A 10779-nucleotide genomic window follows, 5' to 3' on the forward strand; every position below is an offset into this window, starting at 1 on the left:
CAGTTGTCTGGATGGGTGTAGCCCCAACTACACTCAAGAAACTTGGCACTAACCAGGACAGAGTAGCCCATTTGATTGGCTCCACACCCACCACATTCAACTTTTATTCCCATCACCTGAGTGGCAGTAGCTTGTTCCATTTGCAAGATGCACTGGGCAGCATGGTGACTCAGTGGTTAGCACTGCTGCCTCACAGCGCCAGGGATCTGGGTTCGATTCCATCCTCGGGTGACTGTGTGGAGTTTGCACATTCTCCCCATGTCTACATGGGTTTCCTCTGGATGCTTCGGTTTCCTCCCACAGTCCAAAGATGTGCAGGTTAGGTGGATTAGCCATGCTAAATTGTCCGTAGAGTTCAGGGGTGTGTAGATTAGGTGGGTTATAGGGGGATGCCTCTGGGTGGGGATGCTCTGGGGGTCAATGTGGACTTGTTAGGCCAAAGGACCTGTTCCCACACTGTAGGGATTCTACGATGTATAAATTTACCAAGGCTCCTTAGACAGTACCTTCTAAACCCACGATCACTTCCATCTAGAATTACAAGGGCAGTGGATACATGGGACCACCACACCCTGCAATTTCCCCTCCAGGCCACTCACCATACTGACTTGGAAATATATCGCCGTTCCTTCACTGTCGCTGGGTCAAAATGCTGGAATTCTCTCCCTAAGGGTATTGTGGGTCTGTCTACAGGACATGTCCTGCAGCAGTTCAAGAGGGCAGCTCACCACCAACTTCACCAGGGCCACTAGGGACAGGTCATAAATGCTAATGCCCGCACTAAGGAGAAAATTTGCAGATTGTGGAAATCTGCTCTAATATTTTTGAGCTTGCAAACCACTTTCCAGACAGACGCATCTTTTCAATATTTTGGCTTTTACTGCGAAGAATGGTTTTGCAGAGCATGAGGGATGACACTGATCGTGGTGAGTGTGGATCGATATACCTTTGCTCATTAGCTTGAGTTTAGTCTTATTCATTTCCACTCATTTCTGGAATGCCTTAGTGTCTGAAAGCTACTCTGTGTTGCAACTGAACACAACAGAATTGCTTTCGGAACACGTCAGAGGGCAGTGAAGACTCAACTATGTTGATGAGGAGGTTGAGGGGTGGGTTAGTGTGTTTGCTGATGGCACACAGGTTGGAGGTGCCGTTGATAGTATTGAGGGCTATTGCAGGCTTCAGCGAGACATTGACAGTATGCAGATCTGGGCTGAGAAATGGCAGATGGAGTTCAACCTGGATAAATGTGAAAAGATGCATTTTGGAACGTCGAACTTAAATGCTGAATATAGGATTAAAGGCAGGATTCTTGGCAGTGTGGAGGAACAGCGGGATCTTGGTGTTCAAGTGCATAGCTCCCTCGAAGTTGCCACCCAAGTGGATAAGGTTGTTAAGAAAGCATATGGTGTTTTGGCTTTCATTAACAGGGGGATTGAGTTTAAGAGCTGCGAGGTTTTGCTGCAGATCTACAAAACCCTGGAGAGACCACACTTGGAATATTGTGTCCAGTTCTGGTCGCCCTATTATAGGAAAGATGTGGAGGCTTTGGAGAGGGTGCAAAGGAGCTTTACCAGGATGCTGCCTGGACTGGAGGGCTTGACTTACGAGGAGAGGTTGACTGAGCTCGGACTTTTCTCTCTGGAGAGAAGGAGGAAGACAGGTGACCTGATCGAGGTGTACAAGGTAATGAGAGGCATGGATAGAGTTGATAGCCAGAGGTTTTTCCCCAGGGCAGGACTGACTACCACGAGGGGTCATAGTTTTAAGGTGTTGGGAGGAAGGTATACAGGAGATGTCAGAGGGAGGTTCTTCACCCAGAGAGTTGTGAGCGCATGGAATACTTTGCCAGTGGTAGTCATGGAGGCAGAGTCATTAGGGACATTTAAGCAACTGCTGGACAAGCATAAGGACAGCAGTGAATTAAGGGGAATATAGGTTCAGTTATTTTATTTTTGGATTAGGATTAATCCACGCGCAACATGGTGGGCTGAAGGGCCTGTACTGTGCTGTACTTTTCTATGTTCTATGTTCTATGATGCAAGACTTGAGGCACCGGGTAGGGAGGGCAGGTTTCCTTCCTTAATAAGCTGGAGTTTCACTACAATCCGACAACACAAGCAACTCCTTATTTCAGCACTGAATAGATCTGGACAGAAAGTTGTGAGTGCATTAGAAAGACTCATGTTTACATCCTGCTTTTCATCACCAGTGCCATTATGCTTTTCAGCTGATTAAATACTTCTGAAGTACTTAAATGCTTCAAAAGATTTGTGACTGGAGGAAATGTTGCAGCCACTTTCTGTGCAGCAAGTTGCCACAAACAATAGGTGCTAGCAAATCGATAATCTGCATTTGTAATGTTGATTGAAGGACAGAATTGGTCAGGAACCCTAGGAATAACTTCCCTGCTCTTTTTCAATCGCTGAGCGCAAGATCTTTCTTACAGATGAAGGCTCAGCCTAATGTCTCATCCAAACGACGGCACCTCTGACCCTGCTGCAATTCCTCACCACTGCTCTGGACTGAACATTTGGTATCTTTGCTCACTTTGAGCGGTGGGGCGTGAGCCCAGAAACCTTGTGAGTCAGAGGCAAGGGCTGGGACTATAAAACATAACGTGGCTTTCCTCTTTGGGGCTGCAAATAGTAAAGGGAGTTGAGAGGCCTTTGAGTAAAGATGTTCTGCCTCTTGACAGCCCTCTCATCATAAAAAAAAACTGTCTACAGCAGGTTCCTCAAGGTGTTGAAGCAATACCACCAATGCTGCCTGCACAAGATTCAGTGAAGACACCGGGAAGAAAGACGCACCGCCGCCACCAGTGTCCTCGAACAGGCCAACATTGCCAGCATTGAGGCATTGACCACCTTTGATAGGCTACGATGGGCTGGGCACACTGTCCACATGACTGACCTGAGATTCTCTGAGCTCTATTCCCAGCTCTGAAGCGGCAGGTGGGCTCTGGGCGGACGGAGGGTACGCTTCGGTGATCCCCTCAAGGCCTCACTTGCTGATGTGTGGCATTCCTCACAGGCACCTGGGAATCACTGGCCCGAGACTGGCTGAAGTCTCAGAGCATCTGGGAAGGCGTTAAGCACCTCCAGACTGGATGCCGGGGAAAAAGTGGAAGTCGGGTGAAAGCAGTAAAGATGGCGCCTTGTCTCATCCACACCTTTTCCGTGACAACCACCTACTCCCAATGATCTTGCAGTAGCCACATCATTCTGTACAGCTACCAACACGCTCACCCTGACACTGGAAGTGAGTCACCTCCATCTGCCAGGGACCTCCAATGAATGAATGAATACACTGAGACTCAATGAAAGATGCAGGTGCAAGAGCAGTGGAAAACATCCAGAACCTACAAACTGAAAGCATCTATCTCTCTCTCTACCTTCTCCACCCCAGCCCAATGTAGGGAAAAAGCTGAAAAACCCAGAATGCTGCAAAGGAAGTGAAGAATGGACATTGTTTTACAGACATTGCATGTGATCTGTGCTAAACAATATCCAAAGGAATTGAGAGAATTAAGTTAACCCCATCCTTAGATCTGAACTTTTGATCTTCAGGATTTTGTTTACACTGACTCTATCCTTTGACCACCCATAATATCTGCCAAACTCTGTGTGTTTTGCCTGTTTTCATCATGATTGTGTGTGAGAGAGTGAGAGAAAGACAGAGAGAGAGAGACAGAGAGAGAGAAAGTAAGTGTGTGTGTGTGTGTGTGTGTGTGTGTGTGTGTGTGTGTGTGTGTGTGTGTGTGTGTGTGGGATCCTGAAGTAGGGTGTAGTTCAGGATATGTAGTAGTAGTTGAGATACAGGATCTTTTGTCTGCTCTTGTTAAAATTAAGTGTATTACCTTAACCAGAGTCTTTTCCTGATACAGATGAAACCTGTTGTGAATTGCTTTTGTCCTGAATATCGATCAGTCAAGAAAACAGGCCATTCTGAAAGTTTAAGTGGAATTGACACACATTGGGACAGCTTTGGTAAAGTGCAGCCCTGTTTTGGACACACTCTTCCAACTTGTTTGAAACATACCACGAACAATGACTGACATGGCTCACAGAAAAATTTGGGTTTGTTCCAATTCTAAATATCTATTTTTTTCTTAACAACAAGTTAATGAAAGTGTAACATGTCAGCGTGGAATGGAATGCACTGCTTGGAAAGTGGAGGCGGTTTTGATTGAGGCATTCAAGAGGACATTTGGATGGTGTGACAGTAATGTGCTTTTAAGAGGGATCTGTTCTGTGCTGTTTCTCTTGCAGAGAGTTGTTGCCATAGTAGCACCAGAATGTCTGCTTCAGAACCAGGGGGTAAACAGCTTTGAGCTCTCTGAGTGTTTTTCTTTAAATTAGACAAAAGAAGCATGGATGGGTGGAGTCAGGCTCACTCAGACCTGATACAGCTCTGTGTCTGCTGCAGCAAAATGCTGGCATTCTCTCTCTGTTCATTTCTCTTGGTCTGGTTAAAGCTCTTGAGGAAAATCAATTTTGCTGAATTTGCCTTTGCCAAGGGTGTATTTATAGGGTGCTGTACTGGAACAGTTGATGATTAGTAGTTAATTAACATATTATTTTATTATGTATTTCAGTAGAGTTAAAGTTTTGCCAGATCTCATTTTTCTGTTTGTATTTTAACCGTTGTAAGAATAAAGTGTATTTTGCTTAAAGCCTAGTCATGGACCAATTGAAAAAACAGTGCCTTAAACTTGCCTTCAATTGAGATAAAAAAGTTAGGGTCTAGGATATCGCCTTGGTATATTTTAAGGGGGTTTGGTTTGGTCCGTAACAATATTTATTTGGTTAGAAATGGAGGGCAGGGATATGGAAACTGGCACTAAGCAATAGCATCTATGTTTACAATGGCCTGCATAATGATACTTTAATTCTGTGATGGATGGTTTGTTTTGTCTAGTCGACAAACCTCTCAGAGAGAAACTGTTGGCAGAGGAGCATCCCAGTGCAGAAAATACACTATTAGCGGAGCTTCTTGGAACACCGTAACCATCAATTTCAAAGCATCTGACCAGCTCTACACAACTTTCCCTGACTAAAGGAGGGTAACGCACCTGAACAACAGCATCAAAGCATTGAAGAAAGTGTGGAAGTTGTTGTGTCGGTTAATGGGGGTGCTGTCATCCAGGCCGATGTTTCCAAAGAGCTGTGGGAATTCCAGGAAGAGATTGAGGCAGTTCTGTTAGTCAGCACGCAGAACACTGGCTCAGTGTAACTCACAGTCTTCGAATTGCATGCAAACCCTTTCGCTGTACTCAAGGCTCATACCTGCATCCCGATGATGGCATAGATGAAGAACAACATGGCGATCAGCAGGCAGACATATGGGAGGGCCTGTGGAGGAGAACATGGACTCAACGTGAATGTTTCATCATGTTCATTACAGCATGGCAGACATAAACAGGAAAGTCCAAATCTGCTTTCAAAACACATCAGCACCACAGCATTGATACTCCATCAACAGAGAATTGATACTCTACCACCAGACCATTGATACGCCACCACCACAGCATTGATACTCCATCAACAATAGAGCATTGATACTCCACTGCCAGAGCATTAATACTCTATCAACAGAGCACTGATAGTCCTGCACCACTACACTGAATCTCCACCACTGGAACACTGATCAGGGTACAGTAAGGTGCCTGTGTAACAGGACCTGGGCAGTGGCGTCCCTAGCCTCACTCTGATTGCTGTTTCCATGTCTGGCTGTGTTGTTTACCTTGAAGGACTGCACAAAAGTCCAGAGGAGAATCCGAATGGTGTAGCCCTGGCGCAGCAGCTTGATCAGTCGAGCAGCGCGGAACAGCTTCAGGAAGCTCAGGTTCACAAACTTCAACTGCACAGATATTGGAACGTTAGATCAAAGACTACTCTTTCACCAACTGGACTGCCATGATCACAACTGTCTCATTGCATGCCCAGTGCCCCAAAGCCTTCTCTGTGCCCCATTAGACCTTCAGTGACATGCCCATCCTATCAGTGTCTTACATCGTCTCACACACTGTTCACCAAATTGTGGTGTCCCTCCCTCTCTCTTTCCCCCTCTATTTGCACTGATCCCTCTCTTCCTTTTTGCTTTCCCTCTCTCTTCCCATACTTCTCTTTCTCTCCCCTGTCTCTCCATTAATTCCTCTCTCTACCTCATCACTATCACTCTCTCTATCTTCCCACACTCTCACTCTCTCCTCCTTCCCCCTCACTCTCAGCTCCTGTCTCTCTGCCCCTTCCCGTTCTATCTCCACTTGGCCTTCTCTCCACCGCCTTCCCCGTCTCTCTTCCCTCCTTGTCCTGGCCCTCTCCTCTCCTCCCTCCCCTCTCGCTACACCCCTCCCTCCTCTGATTCCCCTCCACACCTCTCTTCTCTATCCCCTCTCTCCCTTTCTCTACCTTGTTCCTCACTCTCTCTCCTCCAACATCTCTCTGGTGTTTCTGCCCCTCAACCTTTCCCCAGCCTCTCCCCACCTCCCCTCTCTCACTCTCTCTTTTCCCCCTCTCTATCTCTCTCTCCCCCCCCAAACCCCCAACTTCCTCCTTCCCTTTCCTTCTCGAACCTGGATGGAATTAATAGAACATACTTTGCACTCATTAACGATGATCTCACTGATGCTGCCCACCACCGTCACAAAGTCAAATACGTTCCAGGAATCTCGGAAGTAATTCTGGGGGAATGGAATGAACACAAGACATCAGGACAGCAAGCAAAGAGTTGCTCAGATTAACAAGCAAGAACGAGAGCTTCACTCCGCCTTCACACGGGACAGTCCGGGCCTGAACCCCTTGTGTCACTCACACTGCAGATTGCTCACATATACCACCCCGTTAGTGTCTCTCCACACGGGGTTCAGCTATGTTTTCCCATCTGGTGCACTGAACACTCCCAGGACAGGGTCAGCATGGGATTTGATACAGAGTAAAGCTTCCTCTGTACTATCCCCCATCAAACACTCCCAGGACAGGGGCAGCACAGGGTTAGATAAAGAGTAAAGGTCCCTCTGCACTGTCCCCCATCAAACACTTCCAGGGCAGGGACAGTACGGGGGTGGGGGGGGGGGTTCGATACAGAATAAACCTCCCTCTGCACTGTCCCCCATCAAGCACTTGCAGGGCAGGGACAGGACGGGGTTAGATACAGAATAAATCTCCCTCTGCACTGTCCCCCATCAAACACTCCCAGAGCACGGACAGCATGGGGTTAGGTATAGAGTACAGCTCGATCCACCTCCTGACCCTCTGTTGTCCCTTTGCTGAAAGCAGCCCTGAAAGATTCCACATGATCCCGTACAGACCCCAAATCCCATTGCTGAGGGACCATGTATGTTTGATTGCACACTCTAGGGAACCTCACCCACTGCATTTAACTCGCGATATTGTTCTCTTCAAAGCGGTTATCTTGCTGTTTGCTCACCAGGAATCCAAAGGCAATGATTTTGAGGACACACTCGAGAGTGAAGCTGACGGTGAAGGCGATGTTCATGAATTTCAGGACAGTAACGAAACCCGGTGGTGGGGAATGATGCTGCAGTGAGAACACACACAGTGAGTGGACCCTCTCTTGGAGCAGTAACCTCACATCACTCAGACCAATACAGAGAGTAGTCGATCAAAACATCAGGCTGAACTCCATCCACTCAAAAACAGCCTAGAACTGTGAGTGTGCGTCGAAGAGAACCCAAACAATGCACACTACATTGACAGCACAAATTAGGGTCAGATCAATACGGGCAAGGCAAGAGAGAAAGTTTGGTGGTGCATTGGAGGGGAACCGTAGCACTGTGAAAGGATGAATTAATTCAGCAGTGACAGCTTGATTTGCTTTGATAAAATCCAACGTAACTAAGCGATCTCCAAACTGCATGGTTAGGTCTGGAATACCCGGCGATAAGCAGCATTACACAGTTAGAGACAGCATCATTAAGAGAGAGAGAGAGCAAGAGACATTACCCAGAGAGAAAGCATAGCCAGAGAGAGAGAGAGGTACAGCATTACACAGAGAGAGGGTGACAACATTACCCAAGGAGACAGAGAAAGAGAGAGAGAAAAAAAAAGACAGAGTGAAGGACACAGCATTGCACAGTGGGAGAGAGAGAGAGAAAGAGGTGGAATCACCAAGACACAGAGGAACAGCATGACACAGAGACAGAGAGAGCATTACCCAGAGAGTGAGGGGGACAGCATTACCTAGAGAGATAGAGATAGACAGAGAGAGAGAGAGAAAGAGAGAGAGAGAGAGGGAGAGGGACAGAGAAATAGAGAGATAGATAGAGAGAGAGAGTGAGAGAGAGTAAGTAAGCATTACCCATGGAGAGAGAGAGAGAGTGAGAAAGCTAGAGAGGGAGATGGCATTACCCAGACAGAGGGAGAGTGACGGCATTACACAGAGCAAGACAGAAAGAGAGCAAATGCAGAGAGACAGCATTACCCAGAGAGAGAGAGAGGAACAGCATTACCCAGAGAGATGGAGAGAGACATTATTACACAGAAGGGGGAAGGGGAGGTGAGAGAGGGGGGGAGGAAGAGAGAGAGAGAGAGAGACATCGTTATGCACGTAGAGACAGGATTTCCCAATTAAAACCTGAAATACAAGTATTACAGATTATTTCGCCATTTGTGAACAAGTGTTACCCAGTTTAGACAGTGTAACTCAATGTGACTTAACATTGTCAGTTTTGTCCTGGTTTAAATTGTGTCTTGCAGTTTACCATAAATTACGAACAACCCTGTTACTCAGCAGTATCATTTCTCCATGTCCTGGACATTCTGAGATGTCAGCTAGTGTGATGCTGTGTCACTCAGCCTTCCATATTGTGAAGCCTACCTTCATCATGAGGACGACGGTGTTTAGTGCTATCATCGTCAGGATGGTGTACTCGAAGGAAGGGGACACCACAAAGTGCCAGACTCTGTACTGGAAGGTCTGTCTGTTCTGTGGCATGTACCTTGTCAAGGGTTTGGCACTGATGGCAAACTCGATGCAGGCTCTCTGGGATAAAGCAGAGACAATAAAAGCAGGGGTATAGAGATTGAAAAGATCTTACCACACAAAGCATCTGGATCATTCCCATTCCTGGATTTCTTGTTGGACAAGTGAAAGGCAGGTGATTGATTTGACTTGATTTATTATTGTCACATGTATCGAGATACAGTGAAAGTGCTGTTTTACGTGTTTTCCAGGCAATTCATACCTTATATGAGTACATCTGGGTTACAGAACTGATTGCAGAATATTGTGTCACAGCTACAGAGAGGGTGCAGAGAAAGATGAACTCTGACATACGAGACGTCTGTTCGTAAGTCTGATAACAACGGGGAAGACTCTGTTATTAAGACTGTTGGTAAGTGTTTTCAAACTTTTGTACCTTCTGTGAGAATTACGAGGGAGTGTAAGTTGAAAGTGCAAAGGGACAAAAAAATTGTAAAGGTGAGAGCTAGCAATCCGGGGGAATTACTGTTTAAGGGGGACAGAAAGGGAGAAAGGGAAACAGGACAAAAGAGAGGGACTGTGTGAGACAGAAAATTTAAAAAAGAGAGAGAATACACCTCATTTTTCTCCAGACTGCTCTCCTCCAGCATCTTGTCACCCTGCTCCTGGAAAGTGATGATGATCAACGCCACAAAGATATTGACGAAGAAGAAGGGGAAGACAACGAAATAGACAATGTAGAAGATGGACATTTCCATTCTGTTCCCTGGAATGGGTCCTTGGTCTACTTCCGTCACATCCACTGAATGCTGCAGGACCCTGCAACATAGGTTAACACATTAATACCATCATCACAAACTATATTCTGTACGCCCAAAATCAATGAGCAAGATGCAAACTGACTGCTCTCTCTCAGTCCCCCAACTCTCAGAGAGATGAGTGCAGTTACTTGTGTCTCTTAGCTCCATCTCTCACTCTCTCTCAGGGAGATACCAGTACACTGACTGGTGTCACTTTGTCCCCTCTCTCTCCCTCAGGGACATACCTGTACACTGACTGGTGTCTCTCTATTCCTTTCCAGCAAGTAGGTGAGGCTGAAACAACATTGGAATTGTTGATGGGTATCCTGATCTTTGTGGGTGTCCACTATGTTGGCCCCTAATCTGACCAAGCTCTAAGTGACACCATGATTCCTGGCTCTTTGAGAATGGAGTTCCAGATTTCCCCAGCTGCCTGACATTGACCAGGAACCGGCTGCATTTTAATAATGACACCACAGCCGTTTACTTTCGATCCCCCTGCCTAAGGGTGCACTGATGTCTCCGAACCCTGACAACTTCCTCTACCATCTGGCTAGTGTCACAGGTTGATCATCTGAGTCCTTGTGACTCCAGGTCTTGTCTGGCCTACACGTCCCTGTGATAGGGTTATACAAAATGGTTTGACAGGGTATGCCAGACAGTCATTGAGCTGATGACAAAGGTGCATTCTCCATGCACCTTAGTCAGTTTGTACTTACTGAGGCCAGCCCTCTCCTGTGGAGACAGTGAACAGTGTCAACAGAGCCCAGATGACGTTGTCGTAGTGAAAGTCATAACGTTTCCACTCACGATCCACCACTTTATTCTCAGTCTCATAGACCACATACTGGCCTCTGAATCAGAAAATAGGAAAGCTGTAAGGTGACAGACATGCGCTCCCCTCCACATGCACGAGAAATGCTCACACTCAAAATCCACACAGTGTCATAGCAACGACATGCACGTGTGCACATATATATGCCGGCCCAAACGCGACACAAACTGACGCACACGCCCACACACACACATGTCC

General features: G+C 46.7%; 1 protein-coding gene across 1 annotated transcript in view; it reads right to left on the minus strand.

Annotated features, from left to right (window-relative positions):
- LOC125456615 (probable voltage-dependent R-type calcium channel subunit alpha-1E) overlaps positions 1–10779 on the minus strand; it is a 714016-nt gene that overhangs the window by 64536 nt on the left and 638701 nt on the right. The window contains exons 30-37 of the mRNA XM_059647713.1: positions 10466–10600; positions 9564–9765; positions 8842–9006; positions 7432–7542; positions 6602–6685; positions 5746–5862; positions 5289–5354; positions 5075–5166 (exon numbers count right to left, since the gene is read on the minus strand). Coding sequence (XP_059503696.1) covers positions 5075–5166; positions 5289–5354; positions 5746–5862; positions 6602–6685; positions 7432–7542; positions 8842–9006; positions 9564–9765; positions 10466–10600 — 972 coding nt within the window. The remainder of the gene's footprint in view (positions 1–5074; positions 5167–5288; positions 5355–5745; positions 5863–6601; positions 6686–7431; positions 7543–8841; positions 9007–9563; positions 9766–10465; positions 10601–10779) is intronic.

The sequence above is a fragment of the Stegostoma tigrinum genome, chromosome 8 (genome assembly GCF_030684315.1).
Source record: "Stegostoma tigrinum isolate sSteTig4 chromosome 8, sSteTig4.hap1, whole genome shotgun sequence".
In the NCBI taxonomy this organism is placed as follows: domain Eukaryota; kingdom Metazoa; phylum Chordata; class Chondrichthyes; order Orectolobiformes; family Stegostomatidae; genus Stegostoma; species Stegostoma tigrinum.